This window comes from Zingiber officinale, chromosome 6B (genome assembly GCF_018446385.1).
Source record: "Zingiber officinale cultivar Zhangliang chromosome 6B, Zo_v1.1, whole genome shotgun sequence".
Classification (NCBI taxonomy): Eukaryota; Viridiplantae; Streptophyta; class Magnoliopsida; order Zingiberales; family Zingiberaceae; genus Zingiber; species Zingiber officinale.
The window spans coordinates 126,724,042-126,752,020 of NC_055996.1; the positions used below are offsets into that span (position 1 = coordinate 126,724,042).

The window sequence follows — 27,979 nt, forward strand, 5'->3', positions numbered from 1 at the left end:
AGAATACAGAAGCATTTATCTCCAACTTCTTCACGAACCATCTTTCGTACTCTATTAGCCATAATATGTAAAATTTCTTTCTGAATTTCTGGAGCGATATATTGGGCATTTTTTAGAGCATTCTCAAGTACAACTTTATCAATCTATGTACTCATTTTTGCAAAAGCCTTCACCAATTCAAGAAAATTTCCACGATTAGATGAAGATAGAGATTCATCGTTACCTCTAAAAGCACAACCTTGAAGTGCTAGCCAACGAACAGTTATAATTGAGGTCTTTAAACGCAAACGATTTTTCTCCTTTTCCTCTTGAGATTGGGCATGCATCAGACTATCAATATGTTGTGAGGGCTTCATCAAATTTTCAACCCTTCTCTCGCATATAGTATGAGGCGAAGAGGCTGCAGAACCAATATGAGCAAGAAATGCACATATTTTTTCTTGATTTACCCCTTTCCAATTGTCAAATCCTTCATTGACCAATGCTGAGATATTAGACGAATTAACATCATTCAGAAAAAAGAAAACAATAAAATAAATATGCCTTATTTGTTGAAGGCGAGAAAACTCTAACCAATGAATTTGGATGACTGATGGTCGTTACTGGGAGAGGAACTAGTAGGAATTTGGACACTAGAAATTAGAAGACTTTCACTAGATTGAAGTTGCATTGTAGGGACGATAGGAATTGAAGTGTTTTCACTAGTTTGACGATCTCTCTTCTTAAAAAAAGAGGATATCTTTCCTTTCTTTGCAGCAGATTGATGTTTCATTTTGAAATAGTTCAAGTTATATCCCTAAATAAGTAATAAAATAACAATCATATAAATAAACAAGTAATAACTCAAAGTACAATGAATTATATAAGCATATCTTGAGATAAAATATATATTACAATTTTTACTAAAATAAAACCCTAAAGGTTATAGAACTCAAAAAATAACATAATATACCAAGAGAGCAACTTTAAAATAATAATTGATTACAACTCATATTAGAAAATAACAAAAATGCAAACAATGAATGAAAAAGACAAAAGAACTTACTTTCTTGAGGTTAAAATCCAAAGTAAGAATGTCTCGCTACCAAATTCAGATTGGTGTGTTCACAATTTTAAATCTACAATGCAAGAGATAAAAATGAATGCAAGAAATAAAAATTTAAGTGGACAATAAGGCATACTAATAATTTCAATTTAACTTTTTTTTTTGGCAACAAGTCAACAACTCCACCAAGTACAGTAAAAAAATGATATCATCTTTTATTCATTTAATAGATTAGGGTTTAATTGGCAAAACAAACTCTATAATAATCATGCTCTTTAATAATATGTTCTAGGAATTAATAGTTGATTAGTTAATTGTCCACAGTGAATAGAAGTAAACATACGGAAATAAAAGATAGGCAATATCGCATCAAATAGAAAAGGTGAAGCTTTTTTTTTTTTGCATAAAAAACAAAAAAAAGGTGAAGGGCGCGTTTGGTACACGCGTTTTCCATTTTCATTTTCTTGAAAACACGCGTTTTCTAAAAAATGATGTTTGGTTTGCGTTTTTCGTGCTTGTTTTCTAAAAAAATAGCTAGTGTTTTTTAGAAAAACAGGAAATGACAAAAAGTCATTTTCTGTTTTCTAGAAAACGCGCATTTTCCAGAAAATGAAAATGGAAAACGCACGTACCAAACACACTCGAAACTTTCTGTTCTATTTCTAGTTTGGAAAAACAACAAAGCCTTTCATAATAATTTTTAGTGAGTTTGAGGCAGTGTGTTAGAAATAGAATCAATTTGCAAATACTAGGCCTAATTAATACAAGGTTTAAAAGTATAGTTTATATTGTTAAATAATAAACATAGACAAAGGGGACAATCGTGGGCATCTAACCCTGCTAGTTTTCATATTAATTTTAACTGTTACATTTATTTTGGTTCATGAAAAAAAATTATTTAGCTCTGATGATTGATCAGGCAGCCAAAGAGAATCTTTTGATCATTTGATGCAAATAGCTATAATGGCCTAATGCTTCTCAAATGGTCATGCTGGAGAAGGACCCATATGAAGCATTCGTAGTTTGGCAATTGAGTTGACAGCTAACTATTCTCTTCGCAAGAGTCGTCCATCCACGGGAGAGGCTCAGAGGATAGAGGTGAATGGTGATCTACTGATCCATGATTTTAAATCTTAATAGAACAACTGAGAAGAGAAGAGAAGCGAACTAGAGTATAGAGAGATCCGAAGAACTACATGAGATCTAGATTTATTGTCGCCGACTCGCTGTGGAGATTGTTGTCGCTGCTCGCCTGCTCGCTTGTTGTCGCCCTTCATAACTGATGCGCCATGGAGAGAATCAGAGAAAGTAACGAAGAGAAAAATTGGGAAGAGAAGAGAAATAGAGTCTAGAGAGAATCGAAGAACTACCTGAGATCAAAATTTGTTGTCGCCGACTCGCCGTGGAGATTATTGTCACTGCTCGTTGTTGCCATTCATCACTGACGCCATGGAGAGAAAGCAACGAAGGGGGGGGCCTAAAACCTTATTAAAAAAATGAACTGGGTAATAGAGTTGGCTGGGCAACTGGGCTAGGCTACAACCCCTATGATGATCCGTCTCTGCCGAGCACCTCAGCTCGACTGCTCAAGCATTCGACAACTTGAGCACCTAGCTCGTCTCACCAACTCAATGACTCCACTGTTCGATCTCCCTTACTGACTTGAGAGTCTAGATCCTCCTTGTGACTCAATCACTCGGAGTTTTCAGATGGCGCCATTCTTGAGCTCTTCAGGATAACTTAGACTTGTTTATTTAGGCTAAAATCCAAACCATTGTTGGGTTCGTCACATTGCAATGTGTTGGCTCCTCCATGTATCAAATCTTTGGTATGTGCCGGGGCTATGGTGCCGCGGTAGGACATCCAGGTTGTCTCCCAGGCATCCGCAGTTTGAACCCCAACTACGGCGTATTTGTAGGATTTTTTCTTCCAAATGGGAGGCGTAATCAAAGGATGCTGAGCTTCTGGGCTGGCCGCCGTGTGCGCTTCCCGATTTACCCTGGTGGCCGGTGGAAAACTTTCGTGGGATCGGGCCGGTCACCCCAGAGATAATCAATTAGATTAACTGGGATTATCATTTTACTGGGATTATCATTTTTTTTTATATGTAACTATTGAACCCCTAATAAGATTAAGTGTTAGTGTATAATAGAGTTACTACTATAAAGTAAGAGTCCGAATCTTAATAAGGTCTTGGGCAACTATAACTTTTAAATTTATCTTTTCAAATTATTGGGGGATAATTTTAACCTTTTACTACTATTGATATGTATAATTGAATAATTATACTTTAATAATCCGATTTGGGACCAACACAATTCTAGTGGTAGATGGACTGTGAATTTTAAAGTAATTTAGTTGTTAAATTAAGGGTTAATAACTTTAAACCCCCTTGTATTTTATAGCATCTTATATTTTGCCCCCCTTTATTTGAAAAACTACACTTAACCCCTCTTTGACATAAGTAAAAAAGAGTAAAATAAGGTAAATGGCCAAAATAACCCTAACCTAAATCAAACTTTTAGAAGAAAAATAAAAATAAAAATAATCCCGTAAAATCGTTGAAAGCTTAACTTTAATCCAACCTGATTTATATATAGGTCCAAAATTTCACTTGTTCCTAGAAAAAATATCCTCACAAAATCACACATACAACAACATAAATAACAGAAAAATAGCAACTCTGAAAAGGATAATCAGTTAAAAACTCATTCCACCAAATAAAAAATAGCCAGAATTCTAAATTGATGAATCAAAATTAAATACAGATAGAATAAAGTTTATTATTAAAAATCAAAATAAATACTCTTTGATGATTTATAAAAAAAATTACCCTTTTAATTTTTGCCCAAAAGTAAATTTTTATTTCAAAGCAACACCTTTTTGAAGTGAAAAATATTTTTAGCTGTTTTGAAATGAAAATTTACTTTTGGACAAAATTTAAAAGGATGATTTTTTTATAAATCATGAAAGGGTCTTTATTTTGATTTTTAATGATAAACTTTATTCTCTCTTTATTTAATTTTTATTCATCAATTTAGAATTCTGAATTTTTTTTGTTTGGTGGAATAAGTTTTTGACTGATTATCCCTTTCAGAGTTACTATTTTTCTATTATTTATGCTGGTACAAGTGTAAATTTTGTGAGGATATTTTTTCTAGGAACAAGTGAGATTTTGAGCCTATATATAAATTAAATCAGATTGAATTAAGGTTAAGCTTTCAACAATTTTAGGGGATTATTTTTATTTTTCATTTTCTCCTAAAAGTTTGATTTAGGTTAGGATTATTTTAATTATTTACCTTTTTTCCTCTTTTTTACTTATGTCAAAGGGGGGTTAAGTGTAATTTTTTAAATAGAGGAGGGCAAAATATAACTTACTATAAAATAAAGGAGTTTAAAATTATTAATCCTTAAATTAACATTTTTAAAAGTGGCAAATACTAATGTTTATTTATTTATACAGATAAATGCCAAGTTTTTCTATTCAATGTTAATCGAAAATTCTCGAAACCTTCCAACCCCCAAATTGCTAAGACGAGGGCTGAACCGGTTGCAGTGAGGCTGTGAAGTAAGAATGGAAGGGAACGAGATGAGCGCCGCGTTTGAGAATCGGGTGTTCAACCGGCGGTCCGGCCTTGCCGGCGGCCGCATGGGCTGCACCCTCGTCACCGGCTTTCTTGGCAGCGGCAAAACCACGCTTCTCAAGCACTTACTCGACAACCGCGGCGACCTCCGACTCGCTGTCCTCGTCAACGAGTTCGCCGATTCCGACGTTGATTCCCTTCTCCTTGACGCCACCCGCCTCAACCAGGCCTTTAACCTATCCACCGTCTCCCTCACCCACGGTTCCCTCTTCTTTTCTCTCCTCGCGTGGCCGATCTGGTTCCTCCTTTGTTGGTTAGACTGACACCGTGTTGATTTCAGGCTGTGCTTGCTGTGATGTCAGTGGGCCGTTCCGGGAGTCCCTTCAGCGGATTGTCGATAGTAGGCACAACTTCGACTGTCTTCTCGTTGAGGTCTTATTCTACTGCCTTTTATGGGTTTTTCTTCTTGTTGATTGACTGTGTTAAAACGAGATTATGTGTGTTGTATAAATTGTTTCTGTAGACGTCTGGGCTAGCAAGACCTGATAAGTTTGTTGCCGATCTGAAGGAAGTAGGCATTCATCTGGATCTTACAGTTGCTGTGGTTGATGCAGAATCTCTCGATAAGATCATTAATATTGACATTGTCAGGAGGCAGTTGCAGCATGTCGATATCGTTTTATTAAACAAGTATGCTTATCAACATTATATCTTTCAGTTGCTGGATTTAGTGCAAGCATGCAAGCTGCCCCTTTTTTCCGTTTGTGTGTGCCCGCTAAACATGTTATCATTGACATTAAAAATAGACTGATAGTGACTAAAATGTGATGGTTGCATTAATTCTGATAGTGCCTTTGAAATTTGCGTGCTGTCTGAATTAATGCAATTGAGAGGCTAACTTTCATTATCATAAACAAAGTTTCCAGTACCCATCTATCAGTATTATTTTTATGTTTCACTACTTCTTGCTCTTGAACTCTGCCAATACAGAAATTTCAGTTGACTTGATTTCTAATACCTCTTATCTCCTTATAGGATCTTTCCTTACTTTTCTTGCTTCTCCATTAGCACCTGACTTCCCTTTGATCCTCTATTCCACTCACTGATAGGCAACATGTTTTTTTTTTGCCACTTGAATCCTTTTCTTCCATTGTGACTGGTGTTTTTGAAACATGAAGCAAGCTATCTTCTCCTATTGGTTCATTTTATTGTCTTCTTACACGGTTGAAATATTTTATCTCATTTTAATCAATATTGCCTCTCATTTGCTTTGAACAAAATTGAAGTTTCTTTGAAATGTGGAGTTACTAGAAAGGACAAAATTAAAAAATAGTAATACCCAAGTGCAATTAAATGTAATTTTAAAAATGATAAATTGTGAAAAAAATAGGTTGAGATGGTTTAGATATGTTGATAGGTAGCCTACAATTCTAACCCATAGATTGAACATTACTCATTCTAATTATGGAACCATGGTTTAAGGTATTGAGCTTTAATGCCCGACATAGTCCAAAATTTTTGTTCTGCTAGAGATTGAAACACAAGGTTAATCGCAGTGCTATCTGGGTTGGAACAATGCCACGGATACTTAGATGTTTCAAAGGGTTCAAAAGTCCTTTAAGAATTTCATTGTGTAACAGAGGAACTTGATGAAAAAAAAGTCAAATATAAAAAACAACAATGTCAAGTGTTTGATAGGCAAGCTTTTGGAGAATCTATGATGAATTTAAAGGTCATAGTGATGATATCTCAAATAACTAACAATTTCTAGTCACTCTTTATGCTTCCCAAGTTAATATGAGTATGAACAACAAATGCCATATAGTTGTGACATAACTAGTTCTTGTGGAAGTGACTCGACTAGTGTTAGTGGTTTAGCCTCTACATCAACATTGGGGAAAAGTGCAAGTGTTCGTGTTACCTTACTATAAGTTGATATTAGTCATTTCTTTCCTTCCGCAAGATGAAGGTTGCAATTGATATTTGTCGATATTAACCTAATGGCCTTTCCAGACCGAGCCAGCAAGCATAATGTGATTGATGATGCCTACACAAAGGAGAAAAAGAAATCAATTGTCAAAGTATTGCTAAAATTTTCATTTTAATCCAATATTCCTAACTCAACAAACTATAGGTACTATTGTAGCATGGTGCCTAATATCTAAAATTTTCATCCTTGTATGCATCCTCTAGGTTCATACTTAGCTGTACGAGGAAAGGAGATTAAAACATGGATCCTATCATGCAAGAAGTAATGGAGCCTATAGTGAGTTATATTGATATGCAATAACGGGACTAGACTTTTGCATATAAGCGTTATCAACTTTCTATTGTATAAATATGATATTTTATAAATTTGTTGTTAATGTAACCATAAAATATCATTATGCAACTGCAAAATACCCTGGTGTTATCTTACATATCTTGAAGAGTGTAGAGTAAGAAATAGATGTAGAATATAAAGTACTAGTGGTCATAGACAATAGTGCTAACTTCAAGAGAGATAGTGTCGTTAGAGCAAGAACATCTAATATTGTTTTGGATCAAGCATGACACACTGCACTACTTTGATGATGATGATGATGGGCATTAGTAAACTCAATATATTGAAAAAGTTAATAAAAATAGATAATTTTTTTATAAAATTCCTTTATAATCATCACCCACTTTATAGATTAATGAGGAATTTTATTGCTAAAGACCCGTCTGGATCCGTTTTAAAATCTCAACCCAACCCACTTACGGGCCAATTCGACGGGACCAACCCAAATTGCGGCTCTAGTCAACCAAATTGGAAATTTTTTCATATGGCGGTACACTTTTTTTTTTGATAATAAGGAAATTTTGTTTGAGTATTTTAGGTTAGTATCTTAATCTGGCATATCAATATTGATAGCGTTTAATCAAAATGATGATCTCCTAGTGCTCCTCTAAAGTGTAATATCAAAGCTACAACAAAATAGAGAATTAGTTGTTGAGTCTATTACCTAGTGTCAAAATAGGCATATGACTATTAACAAGGAATATTTTAAGAAGCTTCTATGATCCTTTATATTGCCATTCAGGTATAAATTGGACTTTGATAATATAAAATAATCAATTATTAATTATCAACACAAATAGAGGACTATTTTAATTATACCACTTATTTATCTTACATTTGAGTGTTAGTTAAAATTTGGAAAATTAACTTCTAGTTTGAAAAAATTAAGAACATGTTCTCACTTAGATGACGTGTTAAAGAGGTTTTGAATGAATTAGTCAACTCTCTCTCATTGCTAGAAGTGTGAAAGTGCAAAATTGCATCTTGCATCATTGCTCAAAGAAGATGGTCTATCTTTATTATAATATGCATTTCAATTAAAGATTAGGAGATAAGGAAGAGAAGGAAGAAGAAGAGTCTAGTGGTATAAATCTGATTTGTCCAGAATGAGGATGATCCAATGGTATTAATGAAGTGTTATTGAGGTTGAGAATCCTTGAAGTAGGAGATCGACCATGCCCATTTCAATTCCTTACCTACTGATTGAGAAAAAAAGTAAGTTAGAGGAGATGCTGGTGAGGAAGATGATGGAGCTTCTAATTGAGAATTTCTATTGTTTGGATCTTAACCTAAACGTTCTAAAACATTCCAACCAACACTATCAAAGGTCATAAATAAAGGGTATGATAAAACTTCCACAATCTCTTATAAAAAGAAATAGAAATCTAATCTAGCACAATGGAAAGGGAACTAAATGCAATCAATGAACAAGAACACAATGAGATGATGAGAGTGACAAAACATTGTCACATTCTGACATTGTAATTCTAAGAGAAGTTTGAAATAATGATAGCGACGTTGACAATATTGCAACTACTAATTGGGATGATGATAATTGAAATATATTAGATGGCGGTGAAACTTATATTCTCTAAACTTTAGTATTGAGCTATGGATACGTTAGCAAAGTTACACACATGCATCCCAGAATGATATAAGCTAGATTTATTAAGAGCCAATATCAACACAGATATAAGAGTTATAATCAAAATGAAGCTTGTAATTATTAAGATTATAAGAGCTTAGCTAAAAATTGTTCGGATCAAGGATCATTATATTCTCAACTTTCTTATTATAACTCTGATGCATCATATGGTGATCCATCAAGTCATGATTCAGGGATATGTGTATCTTTTTCATGTGGTTGTACAATTTTGATTCTAGGACCGTTAGCTCAAGTTCAACTGCAAAATCGAGATATATTGATGGATATATGAAAAAAAAAAGCCAATATCAGTATTATGGGATAATTATTTAATTTGGGTCTTAAAAACCATGGGTTGATCTGACAAGAATGTTGTAAAATTTGATGTGTGAAACACATTTTGATATTAAGATGGTATTGTTAATGGTCATAGAAATCAATATCATTCCACAAGTTCCGAATAATTATTTCATTTGGTTTTTAGAAAATTATGAGGTTGATCTAAGATCTGATGTATAACATTCCTTTTGGTATTAGCATAGTAGTGCTGATACAATACCATTAATATTTGAGAATAATAAATTATAGATTATTATAAGAAAGAAAATAAGTATTGAAATTGTATTAACACAATACAATATCATACTGAAACTGTATTATTCCAGTTAAAGATTCAAATTCTGACACAGTTCAACATTTTAAACTTGCATGGAACTTCTTTAACTAATTGTGTGCCAACTATTGCTATCAATTGCTCTTGAATAATGTTGGTCTCTTATGCCCATTACAAAATTGGTGATGCAATATTTAGACAGCCATTTCATGTTCTAGAATGAAGAACATAAGAAATAACTGAACAACATGGCACCTTTACCTTTAGTTGTTGTCCTTCAGTTTTAGTGAATTTGTCCTTGAATCAAACTTTTTGTCAAGCTTTAGAATGACTTAGATTTATGACGAACTTTAAATGAGCAAAGTGGGTGTTGGGATGCGAGAAGTCAGCTTGCAATTAGGGTTTTTAGTTTCTATGGGTCTCTTAAACTAGTATAAATAAACAAGTGCAAGATAGGTATATGTGGATTAATAAGTCTAATTGAATTAGTATCGGAGACATTCAATTCAATTTAGTTTGTTACATGGTTTGGTTTAATATAATAACATGAACCTAAGTGTTGAACTCACTTCAATTTGTGGAAAAATATTTAAAACAATTCTTATCAAAGAAATAAGACTTTTCTGGAGAAGATTACATGCATTCCAATTTAGGGTTTAGATTAGTTACTGATTTATCTTACAAACCCCACAAAGCGATGCAAACTTCGAGATTGTGCCCTGCTAACAAGATGTTTGTCAACAGCAAAACATTTATTGTACTGAATCTGAATTTATTACTTTATTAAATCATACCTTGCAACATATAACCTTATAAATTCTGCTTATTTCTTTCATTCATCTTACAATAAGACAATTTCAATTCATATTTTTATGCTCTAAAAGTGGTAAACTCTGAAGATTTTAGAAGAATTTGGGAATGCAGATTAAACCATGTTTGGAACATTAGATTGTATAACTTTATAGAGTTAGGTTTCATGTAGTCCTCAACTTGACAATGCCACAATATATGTTAATCCACCTTAAATATTGTTTTATCAACCTATTTACAATTTGGCTGAACGTGACAATATATTGATGGCTGCGATCAGTTATCTCTTGCAGATGTGATTTGGCTACTCTCAGTCAGATATCTAATGCTGAAGATATTTTAGAAGGGTTAACAGGTGGTGCAAGGGTTGTCCGCTCCCAATTTTGTAGAGTTCCTCTGGATCTTGTGATTGATTGCACCAAACTTCAGGCATTAGATGTTGAAAAAAACTTTGATAGTATGCCAGGGATTCTTTCTCATGAATCGTTGCCCAAGATGGCATTTAGGCATAATAATGCTCCAGTGCAAATTTCTTCTATTGGTGATACTGGCAGCCAGCCTTCTGATAATTTCGATGCTGGTAACTTATCTTTATCTTGCTTTTAATGGGAATTTTTTTTGGTTAGTTTAGTTTCCCTTAATTAGAGCATCGACAATAGGGGATATTTGGAGGGGATATTTCTCCAAATTTTCCCAATCTCAAATATCCCCGATTGAAAGGGGATATTATGGAGGAGATTTGAAATCACTGGACATAGAGTTATGCTTGGTAATTTCTCTCTCTTTGTTTTTTTAACTATAAAAAAAATTTAAAAATATATTTAATGGTGGAATTTGGAATATTTGATAGTAGGGTATTTAATAGGTGAACCCCATAAATATTTGGTTTGTGGGATATTTGATTGTGGGATTTGGGATATTTAAGGAATGAAATATTTGATTGATGATGTGGATGCGGGGACCACAAATATTTGGGAGAAATATTCGATCTTATTGTGGATGCTCTTAGAGCATATTGGCCTTTTTTTTTTCTTTCAAATTGTTGTTGCTTCTCTTATCAAGCCCAAATTCGGGATTGAAGGAAGAGTTTAACCATCAAAGTTTCTCCCATGTTAATGTTGCATAATTGCTGCTAAAATAGGCCTTATTATGTAGTTGTGTTGATCACTTAATTCAGATTTTGTTACTTTATCTATCCGTATCAGTAACTTTGGGAGAAACCTATGTACTTAGACTAACTTTGAAGAACAAGTAAATAATTCATGCTGTAAATTGTAAAAACTGCAGCACGAAATGTAAGACAACTGAAACAATGTTAATTTAGGAAGATATATTCTGTTTTTGCGGCAGATTGTCTTTCCTATCTCATTTTAAAATGAAGACTTACTGGATGGTTTTCACCTCTGTTTACCAAAAAAATCTGGCTGTTATGACATTGTTTTCATCATCTTCATTGAGTGGCAGCCATATATTTTTAGTTGTCACTTCTTTTGTTTCGTGTAACAAGCTAGATATCTAAGTGTGAGGTACAGTTTAGACGGACATTGATTTTAATGGCTATTCCAATTCATTGCATACTGCAGTTGCTTTAACGCAAACTTAAACCTGTACATTCGAATGTGAGAGTGGCAATAAGATGTTTAGTTGGCTAAAGCTAATATATCACTAAACATGCTTATTTTTTATGTTTTTAAATAGTTATTTAGATTGAGCTCAATGGAGGGATAAAATCCATGTAGTTGAACCCAAGCAAGAAACATGGCTTGATTATGATAATTATTTAGATATCATTCTTTTGCTTTTATCTTGTCAGTCTTCACTTTTCCCTCCCTTTTTTATTAGGCTTTCCTCATGGAGCATCATTCTCATCAGCTTCATTTGAAACTGAAGTTCCATTGTCTTTGGCGTTGTTTCAGTCAAAAGTTCTTAACATCATGAGATGCTCAAGGAGCCTAATTAGAGCTAAAGGCATCATATGGTTTGCCGAGGATAGGTACGAAAGTTCAGTAGAAACTATACCTTTATCCATTGTTCTCCATGCTATATAAGCAGCATTGTTCTACCAGTTACTACTCTCATAATCTCCTGATCCATCTTATAAAATAAGTGAAAACTGCTGAGCTATGCATGCTTTGCATGACTATCAACAAGTAATTCCGAGTGGCATACTGGTTTTTCATCACAGAGAAAATCGCTTCGTCTTCCAATGGAGTGGTCTCAAAAGAGTAGAAGCTGTCAGTGGTCAACCTTGGGAAAGTTCTCCAAAATCACGTGTTGTACTAATAGGCACAGATAACTCTGAATTGCAATCAATCGTTTTACAGCTCTCTGCATCTGCAAATTATCAGAGAGTAGTCCCATTAGAACCTGGCACAGTGGGAGAACATGCTAGAAGCTTTTCTATGATGGTTGCAAGTGATAGCAGATTTAAGGTATTTGAATAGGTTTCTTATCTTCTAAATCTGCTTATGAACCTTGTCAACATGTTTCTCAATGCTAGTAAAAAAACACCAAGTTACTTTTGGATTTTTTGAATTTGCTTAAAACTTGCTGTAAATCAATGTAATGCTCAAACAATCAGCATTTTAACAGTTTACATGGATGGAAATCCTACCTTCAGCTTACCACATATATGAACAAACTTAGCCTAATAAACCAATTTATTTATTTTTTCCTGTCATGAAAAAAGGAACCTACAAAATTCCTTAATGTTTAATTATAGTATTTCTCCATATTTAAGAAAAAAAAAATAAAAGTTTGATTTCTGATATTGAATATTCTTAGCATGGTCTTATTTTCTTTTTGACTACAGGAACCTTCTAGTAAGGATCCCCTTGTTGTATTCGGTTTGAAAGGTTCACCATTACGTGGTGTAAAGGAGGTAACAGCTTATGTGTTATAAATAACCATTTTCCATTAACATAACTCTCATATTACTTTTTTTAGATAGATTTGGAACATTTTTTTATATCCATTATCCATTTAATTTTACTGTAAAAACGTTCTCAGATTGCTTTATTTACTTCATTTTTACTTATAATTATGATCTTCCTATTTCAATTCTTTGACTGATCCATTTTTCTATTGAGGATAGTCTCATCTTAGTGGAGCTTTGATGCGTTTAATTAATGGCAGAGGAAAGATTTTTGTAACAGCCACGACATCTGGTGAAGGTGATCCTAATCAAACATATCTGTGCTTAAGTTTTGTGCAAGATCTTAGTTATTCCATTCCATACATGTTCTCTGAACAAGATCTTTGTTGGATAAGGATTACATATTTTGCAAGTTAGATTCTTCGAAAAGAAAAGATTGCTTTATGCAACTGATTGAGATACATCATTCTACTGATAGCCTATGAGTAAGTAGAATTGATGAATGCTAATAGTTCACATTTATTGCTCCATGTGTATACAAATATGCCTTTAGCTATTTACAGCTAGATTTCTAATACTTGGTTCGAAATTATTATAAAACTACACCTTATAATTAATACTATATTTTTTTATGACTTATCAAAGATTTAGTCTACAAATTTGCTAACTAACCATTAGAGCTAACAAATAATATGGTATTTCCTTGGATTGCGCTTTTTCCTTGGACAAAGTGACAACCATTCGATGTATATTTTGTCCTCAAAAATATATTTTTTCCTTGGACAAATTTGCTAACTAACCATTAGAGCTAACAAATAATATGGAAACTAGATCGAAAACAATGTCTCCTCAAAAAACACAAAAATTTGAAGTGAAACACTTATTTGTAAATATGCATTTATATAGTTTACAATCTATAAATAGCCATAGTCACAATATAGGAGATCCATTCCAGAAGCATTCTTGAGATATCACAAAATGCTTAAATTTCCTTCCTATGATCATGACAAGAGCCTTGAGAAATTTACCAAACCATACTCTTAAGAGAATTCTTCACCCATACAAAAGATTTTCAATTTAATCAAAGTTGAACTCTCCCTTGCAGCAAACCTAAGCAGTTAAATCATGCGTACTTCAATAATACAATCTCTTAAAAATTAGACGTTCTTGATATCCAATTAATAAAGTGGTAATTGAAATGATATTGCCAAAGTGGCAAAGGGTTGAACTGAAGAAATCTTGGCCGCATCAAAAACAAAATGACAATATCACACAAAAAATTTGAATGCATCCCTAAACCAATTGAGCTTTTTAACTTGTCAAAGATTCTTTCAAGTGATATTTTCATAGTAAACATTCACTTACAACCAACTTTGTATTTTCCATAAGATAGAGGAACTAAGTTTCAATTATCATAATAACGTAAATTTGTCATCTCATACATGATAGTCTATCTCATTCATGGATCAAAAAGTGCCTCTAACATGGCTAAAGAAGAAATAACAAGCAAAATAATGGGCAATAGAGCAATATAAGATATGTAATGAGGTAGTGCATTAATGAGTACCTATTTTGGAGGAATGGGAAGATCCAAATACGACACAAGATCTGGAATTGTGGATGGTATTGAGAGAGCAGCAGTCTCAAAAACTTTTGTCACATAATCAACTCTTGTCCTTCTGCTATAGGTCAATAGTGGTTGAGGTTCTCATGGTGGTGCCTTTGCAGGGAAGATGGGAAAGGGACAATACAATATAAATAGCAAGGAACCGAAGATAGATTCAGAAATATAGTGAGATGCAAAAGAAAGGAGTAACTCTGTCAATCTGCATGGATAAAAACATGTTACGTCGTATAACAGAGTGTGGCAAGATATTCCTTTTGCTGTTTTACATGCTAGAGTAACCAAGAAACACTTGACAAATATGGAAGAGATTTTGTTTTTGCCTAGGGATAAGAGATGGACAAAATTAGTTGTGACGCTGCAAGATTTTCTCTTGTACACAATTAAATTGGTACCTGTTTGTGTCACTTATTGATAATATTGTGAAGACAGTATCATTGACAGTAAAGGTGATTATCACACAAGTATATTAGTTTTAGTAGCATAATATTTCTCTCATTTGAGCAGTTGTAAGAAATCTACAACAAGAATTCTTTTTAAATACAAGCACAAAATAATAAATATCGAGTAAATCAAAAATAAAAAATTTCATGCAAAACTCAAACTACATTAGTAATAGTGTCTCAGAGTAATAATAATAGCAATGCGTCTATGGTTTGGCTCAGACCAATGTCAGTACGTGTACAGAAAACAAATTGTTCTGGTGGAGAGTCTCCTGTAGAAAAATAGAGAATTAAAATAGACAAAGATAAAAGTTATAGTCAATCCAATAATTGTATATCTCTGTGATGAATGGATATAGAATATGCTCAAAATATGTAGATGGATCACCAAAATAGATCCAAGAGAGCACATAGGCATAAAGCCAATTTTTATGGTATTTTGGTCTCTTGCTAAAGCTGGTGTTGATGATAATCGCAAATCCACATTCTATTGTCACAAGTCTTATGATCTCCATATATGAATTGACAAAACCGACTGTCACAGCCATACAGTTTTTTCAAATGCATAGTCTTCAGTTAGGTAGTACTTAACCATTGTAGATCCACAGTATCACTAAAGTTTCATGGTCTAAAGGTAGGTAGGTAATAAGTACTATTTCTCCCAAATGTCACAATATTTCATAATGGCTCTCATCTTATGATCTCCAATTAGGCACCAAATTACTTAGCGGTAATAGGCTTGCAATGCTCTTGGACCTGACCTGAAATTGTGATCCCAATTAGGTAATAGCAATCACGTCATGAGCCTAGTTATTAATGTCTGTATGTTTCTCTGTAATTGCATGCTACAAGCCAGTTAATCAGTGCTTAGATGTATGCTATCACACTATATTGTACAACTTTCACCATTATGATAACTGAAATGGTGCTGTTATATGGATTACCAAAATGCAGAATGCTGAAATGGAGAAAATAGGAGTCGTTTGAACTGGTCGACAAAGAAATTAATTAAATAATCACGAGGATCAACTTACCTAACAAATTGATTAATTTTGATTTCCAGATTAGAGAACCAAAAGCTGATCGAGAATGAAATCAACTAAAGTAGAGATTACTTAACTGCAAATACCCTAAAGGATTATCAACTGTTGCAATGCCAGCTTCCATTACTTTGATTTTGCTGCCAATAATGCTCTTTAACATATATTTTCTTTCCACTTTACCACTTGATTCACAGCAATTAATTTGATTCATGGCAATCTCGAGTAAATCATGTTCAACAAACATTTGATAACATTTTGTTAACATATAGTTCCTCTGTTGTTAATGAATTGCATTAGAGCTTTAATAAATTCATGTTGCTCTAGTGTTTGGGTATAGTAGCATGACACCAAATTTCTTTCAAGCACTGGACAGTTACACAAACCAGAAATTTATCTATTAAGACAGTTGTTCAGGGAACTAATTATACCTTATTTCTTTCAGAGTATAATCTTCAACTATTATTAGATGAAGGTACAGGTGTAAATACAGCATGGGATGAAATTCGTTCTGCTACCAGCATAGTTATCTCCAAGATATGCAAAAACTTCTGCCCTTGCAGGTAATTATATGGAAATTTTGATTGCTTTCAGTACAGGAAACACAGATATTGTTATTGTTGAAAGTAGACATGTTAAAGGGAGTAAGAAGTGACAATGAGAGGGTAGAATAGATGTCTTAGTTCATATTGTTAAGTGAGGCTTAGTATGCATAAATATGAAGAGGTTCCCCTAATGTATTACGTTGGATTGGGCTTGCTGTTGGGCTTTCATCATGGTATCGTCATTAATCCATTTATTGAGTATGAGCCAATCAAGTGAAGTATTCTCACCACCTACACATTAGAAAGGGTGTATAAGGGTGTAAATATATAAATTTGTCTCTTTTCTAACAACTTGAACTTTGGGATAAGTTGTTAATCACAACTTAAACTTTGGGATAAGTTGTTAATCAAATTTAGCAGTCATAATACCTCTCATATTTATGTTTTCCATCTATCCCTCCTAACTCAGTAATATAGATATTAATAATAATTATATTGGACTCTTGGATAGACACCCATAAAGATATCCATACTTGAGATGGAGTAGGATAAATATACATGGTATTAGTGATAAAGAATTGACTTCACCTTCCTTAAATTCTAAACCTCAGGGAATGTTATCAGATTTTGCCAACCTACACTAGGGGTGACAAAAGTTGGCACAATCAGTTCACTCGACGGCATGGCCTGACCTATAATTTTGCAGGTTTGGGTCTGAGTTAAAAGTATTCATCTTATAAGATAAGTTGAGCTGGTTATGTTTAACAAATAAATGAATGGATCAGGTTGGGACATAATCTGACCAAGCCGTTTATGAATAATAGATATTTAATCGATCATTTTAATTAATTTAGACACCCTAACCTACACCTTATTTTCCAGTCTTTAGCCTAATATTTTGTGGGCATGCTCCAGGTCAGATCTTACAGCTCATGTCCATTGACCTACTTTGAAGCTTATTGTAAAGCCTGCCTCTGTATCATGAACTTTGGAGGTAATTTCCTGTTCCTTCTCCCTTGCACTGCTTGTTAAGATTTTACTAACACACTCTTAACTCTATCTAATCATGTTTAATAATACAGCCGGTTGCCTACTAATAGAAAGTCTTGAGCTTAAAAGCAAATGTCTGGTTCACAACCAGAACTGATGGCAACTTACGTTTCAGTTGCTTCAAACCAAGCATGCTTGGCCAGCGTGATCTGGTAGTGTATGCTGCAATGTATACTCTATATATCTCTTTTTCATTTATTGCTTAGATATTACATGGAGAATTTAAAATTTGCCTGTCAAAAGGGGAAAAAAAAACGTGTTAAGAGGAAGGCTTCCGTGGTATCTTTGTGAAAATCGTGATTTTAATTTCTGTTTCTTACATGCCAATCTGCATCAAAATTTGTAAATAAACGAAATATGGAAAATAAGAATGTGACAAGAATTAAAAAAAAAAAAAAAGGTTGCTAACTGGATTGCATAATTATGCTTTTGGTTTCTTATTATTCCTTGAAACAAATATTTATATACTTTTTTCCCCCAAAAAGTATTTGAAATGTCGATATATTTTAATAAAAAGGAATTTGGAGTATCAATTTAAATGAAATTGATATCTGTTAATCATTTTTCTTAATTATTTATTATTTCATTTGGACGGATACTATTCTTATTTTATTCTATTTGATATATTTTTTTATATAAAATATGCATTTTGAATGGGTATGGCAAGCATGTGGAATTGATCGAGTCATTAGATCGGCCCAAAATGTTTAGTATTTACGACCTCAACAAATAATTGTTTATTCCATGAAAGGTTGTTTTACAATATTTTAAATCATGGTCGTTTTACCTGCATTAAATACTATAAATATCATGGAATCAAATCGTATTCAACATGATTTATAAACAACGTTACAATCAAAAGTAGAATATTTGGTTTAACTCTCCCTTAGGCCTTAGCTGATAACATTTATCCTATTAAATTTTCCATAATGACATCTTATATATATCTTATTACTTACTGTACACACGAAGCATATATCATAATCACACTACTTCATGGCTTAAGGACCACTAAGCCCTGACCTGCTGCATTTCAATTCAATCTAATTAAAATTGTTTTTTTTTCCAAATTTTTTTTTTAAAAAAAGGAAGCCCACCAGTCATTTGATTGGCTTATTAAGTAAGTTATTAGAGTTGTATATATCTCGTGTGGTGCAAAAGGTGATTAGGATGACCTCCACGCACTAGAGTTGTAGATATCTGTTTTAATATGAAGGATTTAGACAGGATACTGAACAGTTTGTGATAACAACTTATTGGCAAAGTCAAAAGACTTACGACAGCTCCAGCAGCTTGTAATAATACTAATGTTATAGCAGAAGCTATTACAATTATGTGCTTTGTACTAACTTGCAACAGGATTCTTCTATTGACACTGAGTTGCAACAAATTGAGAATATCTTCTGTAAGATATATGCTAACACTAGCCAACTGTCCGTCCCAAAAAAACAGACCCTCACAAATTCATTCATACACACATACATATAAAGATGCATCCATTGGAAATTTACAAAATACAGTGGCCAATTCTCTTAAGTTTTTGAGTGTGATTGATTTAATGATTTCCCCAAGTAAATTTCTTGTTTTCCATGCATCACCATCCAACTGAGTTGACCATCCACTGCCCAAGTGCTGTTGACGGTGGATAAAATGTTGCATCATTAGATGCTTATGAATAAACCTTGTCAATAATATTTTAATTATGTCACCGCTAATTAACCTACTTTACATCACCTAATTTAATTAGAGCCCGCTTAACCATTCAATAGTCTTTTCGGAATGGACATCGTTATCAAACAACAGCAACGCAGCATCCGAACGCTAATAATGGACTTAACTAGTAGCACGTGTGATATATAGTATGAAAGAATTTCATTTATTTTGCACCATGATTCTATTTTTCTTTTTAATTTGTAAAATTCTTCCAATTATTTTGGATATTAACAAAATGAGCATCCAAATTATGACTATTATTTGTTTTAAAAAAATAATTTTTTTTAACTAAATTGTGAGGTATTTCAAGCTCGTATCCAATTTGGAATTGGACAATTGTATTTTAAGATGTAACCACTTTGATATTCATGTGTGATTAGAAATTTGGAAAGTAGAAGAAGTTTGATTGAATTTGTATGCGTACATACACCCGCAGAAGTAGCTAGGTTAGCTTTAAATATCCTCTTAGGAGCCACGTTCAGGTCGTGGGATTGTCATGTGGATCCACATATTGGATCCAATCACTCCACATCCTCTACATGTCTTGGTACCTACGTTCCCGATGGTGGGTCAAACTGAAGAGGTCGGGCTTGGCTGAGCTAGAGAGGTCTAGTGTAGTCGTGCTATAAAGCTGAAGAGGTTTGACGTGGCCGAGTTGTAAGCTGGAGAGGTCTAATGCGGCCGGGTTGTAGAGCTAGAGAGGTTTGGAACGCTCGAGCTGTAGAGGTTAGAAGTGGCATGAGCCGCGGAGCTGAAGAGATATGGAACAGTCAAGCTAAAGAGGTCGGAAGCGGCAGGAGGGCACTAGTAGGTCAGTTCTTTGCTTTTGGGTAAAAAAATGATAATAATAAATACTTAACGCCTTGTTGTAGTTCGTATAGATATTTGATTTCTCTTCTCATCATGATCAATATCATAAAAAGGCAAAAACATGGAATACTTCGAGTTCACTCAATATCTTGATTGAATAACATCCCAAAATGTGCCTTTAATATATATATATTTTTTAAAAAATTCATTATAATTGTTTTTTCTCAAAAGAAACCTCAAATGTTGTATATTTATTTAGAATACCCTTGCCTTAGCAAATTAGCTTACAAAAATCTAACGTAAAAAAATAAGTATTTTTTAATATAAATTTAAAATGCACAATTTGTAGCATTTCAAAATTAAATTTGTAATACATTTCATAATTGTCACAGCTACATTGACATTTGTGTCTTATATAATTGCGTAGTATTTATAATATAAGAAATTTTTAATAATCCGTTTGCTATAATTTTATAATTAAATTGCGGTGAGATTTAAAATTTAAATTTTATATATAATTTTTATAACTTTCACAACACAACATTTAAAAATCTAAAATACTCATCTTGTAAATTTTTTTTTTAAAAAAAAGTGAGAAATTTATAATTTTTATAGTGTGAACTTATTTAGAAATTAATTTAAAGGAAATTCTGTTAAAAAAAGGGATCAATTTGGAGAATATTCTGATAATATTAAAATCTATGAATATGTAAACTCTAAGGGGTTAAAATAAATTTTGCCGACAAAAAGATTAAAATAACAAGAATATCACTTTAGTTTTTTGCAAAACAATTTTTATTCCATATGAGTTGGGAGTTGGGACAAGAAAGAAAAATAAAATAAAATAAATAAAGATACCACCTTTATTTACTTATATCTCTGTTTCCGTTACAAATCTGCTTCTCCATTCTCCTCCTCTTCTTCTTTCTCTGCTCTCTCTTCCTTCTCTCTGCTGCAACATGACAACTTCTTCTTCATCTTCTTCGCCGGCGTCTCGGAATAAAACGGAGTCGTCCGGAGGAAAATACCAGCCGCCGACCAAGTGGGGCTCTTCCGGGCAGCAACGCGCCTACGGTCGCCGGCTCCTCGACGCGCTCCGCGCCACCGCCGGCGGCGGGCCGCTAGCCGTCAAGGCCTCTGCGGACGCCGCCCTCGCGCTGACCGCACGCGGGCAGTCCCGATGGAGCCGGGCCATCCTCCTCCGCCGCTGCCGCTCCCGCCGCAAGCTCCTCCGCGTCACGGGCAAGATCGGCCGCGCGCGGACGCGGCCGCCGCCGGCGGCGGAGGCGGAGGCGCATAGAGTGAGGCCGGATCGGCTGCAGGTGCTCCGGAGGCTGGTTCCCGGGTGCCGGAAACTGTCGGAGAAGAGTGTTCTGAAGGAGGCCGCCGACTACGTGGCGGCGCTGGAGATGCAAGTGAAGGCCATGAGGGCGCTGGCGGAGGCGTTCTCGGCGGCGAGAGCGGCCGAGGCGGAGGCGCGGGGAGGGGCATGAGTGGGATTTCCCGTCCTTTGTTGAATTCCTCATCTGAACTCGATCTCAAGATTGTAAAAGCATGAGAATTGGTCTGATGGAAGAGATGGCTTAATGATTTTCTTGATCAGATTCTTTCATCCTCCTAAAAAAAAATAACAAATCAAAATGTTATTTCCACTTGACAGGGAGTTGATTTGAAATCAAAATCAAAATAGGAACAATCATTCTTAATTTGGACGTCGATGACCAAATTCAGCCTCACCAGCCTCCTTTGTTCTTGGCAGATTCTCAAAAATCACGCAGCTTCTCTCTCCACGTAGCAGAAAGCTGCATGCAAAATTATACCAGTAAATTTGTTATTGACCTAGATCATCAAGATAAAATAAACTTCTTGACGATATTAATCATATCATTTTGGTAAATGAATCATATCAGCAATTCCCTTTGAGTTTTAAGTGGATTTATTGATTGATCATGTGTTTTTAAATTCTATGATGATTCAGCTAGCTTATTTACATTTGTTCAGAGCTAAACAAATGTAAGAGTTGTTGCTTCAGCTTAGGAGGAAGATCTTTCTTCATTTATATGATCCATGTTTGGTCAAAAACTGTCCCTACGAGTTGTGCCACGAGTTGGCACAATTTGTAGTATTGCTACAATAGATCACGGGATCCATCATCAACGTGTACCCAAAGCGTGGCCACCTGACTCCATGCGAAGGGGGTGATCTTTTTGCTGCAATGTTTTGTCAAAAACTGTTGTTTTCTCCCGTTGGGGAGGGTGAGGGTTGACCTTAGTTTGGCGTAGAAGATCACCATCATTGGTACGAAGGGAGCAACAACAATCTTGCTGTTGGCCCGGCTCTCGCTAGAGCTACAATAACTTTCTCCAACATGGAAGAGGTCCAACAGTTTAGAAGAAGAAAGAAATGACAACCCAAATTTGCCTTTAGGAAAATAGTAGTAGCCTTTAACATCTCATATAAAAATGTCTGACGATAAAAATCTTGAATAATCATCCGCGTCAGTCGTCACAAATTTGGAAGAGCATGTACATGAAATCACCTATATAGATATATGTATATAGCAAAGCCATGTTATGTATAAACAGGGTATGGCCCAGACCCATCCCATCCCATTTAGCATTAGAAAGCGAGCTTCTTAGCAAATCTTTAACTCCAGTGGGAAAAACTACCAAAATATACAAAAGAACTAATGACATTTGCGTATCGTGTAAGGATTAGACGATTTGAACAGCCTCATCAGACGGCCACCCACTGGTCCTGCTAGTCAAAGCAGGCCTCATCATAACAATGGCGGATTCGTTTGCTCCGGCGTTCAGCGCAGCCCTGCCGGCTTCGAGAAACCTTGCGACTGCATCCTCTGCATACTTGTTCGCTTCGCCAACAGTCATGTCCTTGCCAATGTCCGGATAGGTATTGAGCACATGGTCTCCATTGAGTTGAGAAGCAAGTTGGATCAACTCCATCTGGAATTCGGAGAGAACTTTATCCTCCCTAGCTGGAAATGGCCTAAGTAGGTCTACTTCAGGAAGTTTCTCTAAAAAAAACAACTGGAGATTAGCCGGATTGGAATCCAAAACCGATAATAAATCCAATGCATTTAGTTTTTAGCAATGAGATGAAGCTTTTTTAGCTTGGCTTCCCTTGTATTCCTGGAGCAACTCCAACTAAATTTATTTAATAGTACTAATATTATTATTCTAATTCAAACTGATAAAAAGAACACTTATTAATCTGCTAGAGATGACGCCACAAGCAGAATAAGACATTCTATAATTAAGAACTCAGATCTCTGTTTAACAGATTCAACTCTTTCTAATAATAGATTTCATAATGTTAAATATGTCCTTATCATCTTAATATATTCTCTTTCTATCAGAAATAGGATTATTTTTGACAAATGATCTGATCCAAGAGTATCAAAGTTTAAAATTAATATATATCAGGTATATTCTCACACAATTGTAGGTGCTTGTAATTTTTTAACATACGAGGAGATGGATACCTGGAGAATCAGTTCGTGGCGTCTTCCGGAGATTGAAGTAGCTCTCAAAACTTCCAGCCCAAGCATCCCTCTTTGTGAGGTAATTGGAGTTCAGATTGAATAATTTCTTTACAGTTGCGGGAATGGAAGAGTGCTCAAACTGTGAATCTGGGTAAGGCCCTTTAGGTTCGTGGATCACTGCATGGTAAAAAAAATGAAGTTATCTAACTTATAAAATTGTAATATTCACTCTCTATTTTCTTCCCTCCTCTCATTTGTGTCCAAGTAAACAATAGAAGCATCCTATCTATTTTTCTTTCTTTCCCTTACATTTCAGCTCAAAGAAGGAAAGATTAGCAATTAGGTCAACTTCCAAGACTGGAAACCTAAAAAACAACTCCACCAAACAAAATAAAAAAAAAAATCAATTCATCCACCATAAAGGTGGACCATTTGATGGATCTTTACTATGAAAAAGTCATTTTTTTATTCTATGGTTATCCAACTCAAATCAATCAATTCATTGAGCTTGGAAACTTGCTGGTTTAAGTTTTGATATGAAAATTTAGGAAACTCACCCCTAGGTCTAACATGCACTCTCTTTTGGAAAGAAGGAAAAAGCTAAAAGAATTTTTTTTTTCTCTTTTAATACTTGATTTGTCTCTCCTTTGCAAAGATAAAGTAACCCTTGTTTTTCATTACAAACTAGATAATTTTAATTTTATGACAGAGTAGAAAATCCCCCCCCAAAAAATCCTTATGTGGGTACATTGAAATATTATAAAACTCAAGGAACCTATATAAAGAAAGAGAAGGGTGTGGATGGTATTTCCTTCAATCGGACGGTTACATGTATGATATCAGATTCATTACATTTCAGAATTGTGCATGATAGAGTGGGAGAATTCAGACTTTTTATTTCAATCATTTCCTTAATATATTTTTATGAAAAAAGAATATTTACTACCCACGACTTATTTCAAATACTACATGTTTTACTTTGGTGGTTCCCTGTCGAACTGCCATACACATTGGTAATTAAGCTATTTCAAAATTATCATCCCCAAGTATCAAACAGTATGTTTTTGAAAAAAAATCAACGAAGTTCATTATCCAAAAGAAGCATCTCTATTCCTTATCTATTGGATATCTAAATGGCATTAATAATACATTAATGAAGGCATCTATAAGAAATATATGATATGTTGGGAAGTCAAACTCAAGAGTACTAACAAATCAAGCAAGATTTCTACCAAATGTCACGTGCTTGCTAGGATCACAAATGCCTTTGATACCACTTAACAAAGTTAAAAAACACTCCAATACCACTTGCTAGACTCCTTTGTCTTAAACTGCACACATACAGATCCAAATTCAGCACTTCTAAAATGCAAAATCTCATCCACTATAAGCTCACATGATGAAATGTTCATCACCTTCAGTAGTATAGCATAACTAAACAAAGATGAGAACAATATAATGTAGTCCGAGAAAGCCTAATCGGCAGAGAATCTAATCTCTATAATATAAAAAGCAAAAGTACAATGAAAATTCGAACAAACTATGGCAACAACTCAGAAAATCTCATTCAATCATCCTTAAGATTCTCCCTTAACAGTACTGGAGCAGTCCTCCCCAAATATCAAAAGTTCTTCTTGACACCCCAAAAAATTTCCTCATTATAGGCAATCTGGTATCTCACAACTTCCAAACACACCATACAATGTTCCCTAGGTTCCAGAATTTTTAACTAGTGAAAAAAGTTCACAACCACCAAAATTCTACGAACCACCATATGATAACCATGTAAGAATCAGTGAAAAATAATCCTAATGCAGAAGTTTAGTAGCAAGGACAAATAATAAGCCTGTTAAAGTAAAAGACTCACTCCAAGGGGTAGGGCAATGCTCACCTCTGCCCACAAACAAGCTAGCATCTAACAATCTCCCGCTGATGAGATGCTATCCTACTAATGTATACCTCAAAGTGATACTCCAGTATGGAATTGCTTTCCCACGGCATGCTTCTCCTCTACACATGGAAGTTGTTGGATCCACATACCAAACTCACTTGATGATGCCACTCAATAATAGAGGAAGATCTCCTGAATCTCTCTAGCCACTAGCAACTGACAAATTTGCTCTTTAACTATTAGGTGTTGATATGCATTGTACCACCTGAGCTCTCTGCACATGTAACTATATCAACTGCCCCAAGGATGTCTCAAGGTGATACATGAGTTTCTACATCTTTTTTGTCATATGGAGATGAGTACCAAGAGTCACCTTCAGAACTCTATTACCTGCCTTGTGGTGATATCCTTTCAATTCATCTTTGTGACAGTCATATGACCCTAGATGTATTATGCCCCTCTTATCAATCTGAGTTTAACTATGTCAATGCCTTGGATCTCCACCTTCAAGTCATCTCTTAAGAGTCTATAGTTATCAGTATATAGCCTATCAAACTGAAATATAAGTATAAATGACCGGTATGCATGCATTTGAAACCATAGTTATCAGATTTATTTCAATCAATTTGGAAAGAAGGGAAAATTCAGACACGAAGTCACTTACCAGTTTGTTTTTCGATCCAAGGGGAGATGAGGAGAGTGGGAACCCTGACCCCCAATCTATCGAACTTGAAATAAAAGGGATCAGGGCCAATGATACCATCCGGATTGGGCACCCCTGTGACGGGAGTAGGCACATGGTCGTAAAACCCACCATGTTCATCGTAGGTGATGAGCAGGGCTGTCTCATTCCACTGCGGGCTCGCTCGAAGGGTCTCATATATTTCCTTCACAAGCCTCTGTCCCCTGGCGACATCGTGGCAGGGATGGTCGTCGTTAGCTGGGGACAGCTTCACGTCGAAGTAGTGCTGCTCGATGACTACGTAATTGGGCAGGCGGCCCAGCTTGGCGTGCCGCTTGAAGGCGAGTTTGTAGCTGTGGAATTTAGTAAGGTGGCTGAGCTTGCGAAGGCTCTTGTAGAAAAGTACAGCAGGTATGTTCTGGTAGTATATGCCGAAGCTGAGCCCTTCCTCGTCGAGAGAATCGAAGATGGTCTTCTGGGGAAAGCCATGGATGAGATCCCGGCGCACGTTGCTGGTGGCACCATGAGATGTCGCCGAGTGAACATAGAAGCGATTGGGCTGGGTGGAGGCCGGGACGGAGGCGAACCACTTATCGAACACAGCGAAGTCCTCCGCGAGGGCGGAGAAGACAGGAACGTCCTCGGGGGAGTAGCCGCGCATGACGGTACCGGAAATGCCCTCACCCATGCTCTCAGCCTGCTGCGCGAAGCCGTTCATGGGGGCCGGCGACGCAGAGGTGTCCTCGGACCCAAAGATCTGCTCCCGAATCGCCTGGAAGGAGTGTCCCGGGTCAGAGTCGACGAAGGTGGCGCCGTCGGAGACAAAGACCTCAGGAGATGAAGGGTCGGAGGCGTTGAGGCGGTTGAACTCTCGGCCGGTGAGGCCGTCGATGTCTGGTCGGCCGCCCTTGGAGCGGAGCCAGCCGAGCATGTGATCGAACGACCGGTTCTCCATCACGAGCACCACGACTGTCTTGATTGGGCCCTTGATCTCGTGCTTGGGCCTCTTCCTCCTCCACCCGACCGTCCGATCGGCGTCGATGCAGTGGGAGGAGGCGAGGAGGTAGAGGAAGACGACGGCGACGGCGAGGAGGCGCCGCCGGCGCCACGGCCGATCCCCCAAATCCATTTCGGCGATCGGAGGGGGGAGGGGAGAGAGAGAGAGACGAAGCGAGGTCAGGAAGCCACGAAGCGTGCGTCGACACTCGACGCGAATAAAGTCGACCCGGCAGGCAGGCAGGCAGGCAGGCAGGCCGGACCCGGGCGGCGTTTACCGACGCACCGAATAATAAGAATAGACAGGCACCGCGTCACCATCTTATCTCGACTCTTCCGATTGGATGCGTGAATCATCTATCACCAGTTGAGTTCGTTTGTGTCGGTAAACGCAGTAGCGTGGACGGTTGAGCTCGTTTAATTCGACCACACGAATCTCGGTCGATGACGATGAGTCATGGGCTAAAGACAAGCATCGTAGCAGGCATCGTAGCGTACGTGGAAGGTTTGATGTCCTTCGCAAATCGCAATACGTCTGATTATATATGAAGGGAGCTCAATTAATAGTTAACATCTCTCCAGTAATGCCATAGCGTCCTTACTATCAAATTTGGACCTCCAGTCCACCAAGCTCCTCCTGAAGCTTTAGTGTAATAAGTTGATCCAAACAACATCTCAATCTGAGCTTCGAGCTTTTGAGTCCACCAAATTTGTTCTAGATCTCCAATTTATTCAAGTCTCTAGTTCTTGAGTCTATTAGACTCCTCCCTAATTAAGCTCTAGTG

At 35.9% G+C, this 27,979-nt stretch overlaps 3 protein-coding genes across 3 annotated transcripts; 2 read left to right on the plus strand and 1 right to left on the minus strand.

Moving 5' to 3' along the window:
- Positions 1–4,542: 4,542 nt before the first annotated feature.
- LOC121989404 (COBW domain-containing protein C15D4.05-like) lies at positions 4,543–17,919 on the plus strand. The gene is made up of 11 exons (XM_042543436.1): positions 4,543–4,893; positions 4,973–5,064; positions 5,156–5,322; positions 10,317–10,603; positions 11,866–12,016; positions 12,209–12,455; positions 12,836–12,904; positions 13,118–13,196; positions 16,451–16,568; positions 17,466–17,544; positions 17,633–17,919. Exons 1-10 carry the CDS (start codon positions 4,623–4,625, stop codon positions 17,491–17,493), a joined length of 1,509 nt encoding a protein of 502 aa, XP_042399370.1. The 5' UTR covers positions 4,543–4,622; the 3' UTR covers positions 17,494–17,544; positions 17,633–17,919.
- A 3,101-nt stretch (positions 17,920–21,020) lies between these two features.
- LOC121990653 (transcription factor bHLH149-like) lies at positions 21,021–21,725 on the plus strand. Its single transcript, XM_042544757.1, has one exon. The coding sequence runs from the start codon at positions 21,083–21,085 to the stop codon at positions 21,614–21,616; it is 534 nt and encodes a 177-aa protein (XP_042400691.1). The 5' UTR covers positions 21,021–21,082; the 3' UTR covers positions 21,617–21,725.
- An 853-nt stretch (positions 21,726–22,578) lies between these two features.
- Positions 22,579–27,491, minus strand: LOC121989405 (non-specific phospholipase C1-like). The gene is made up of 3 exons (XM_042543437.1): positions 26,181–27,491; positions 23,626–23,802; positions 22,579–23,157 (listed from the first exon to the last, which is right to left on the minus strand). The coding sequence occupies exons 1-3, from the start codon at positions 27,325–27,327 to the stop codon at positions 22,838–22,840; spliced, it is 1,644 nt and encodes a 547-aa protein (XP_042399371.1). The 5' UTR covers positions 27,328–27,491; the 3' UTR covers positions 22,579–22,837.
- Between the last annotated feature and the right edge of the window lie 488 nt (positions 27,492–27,979).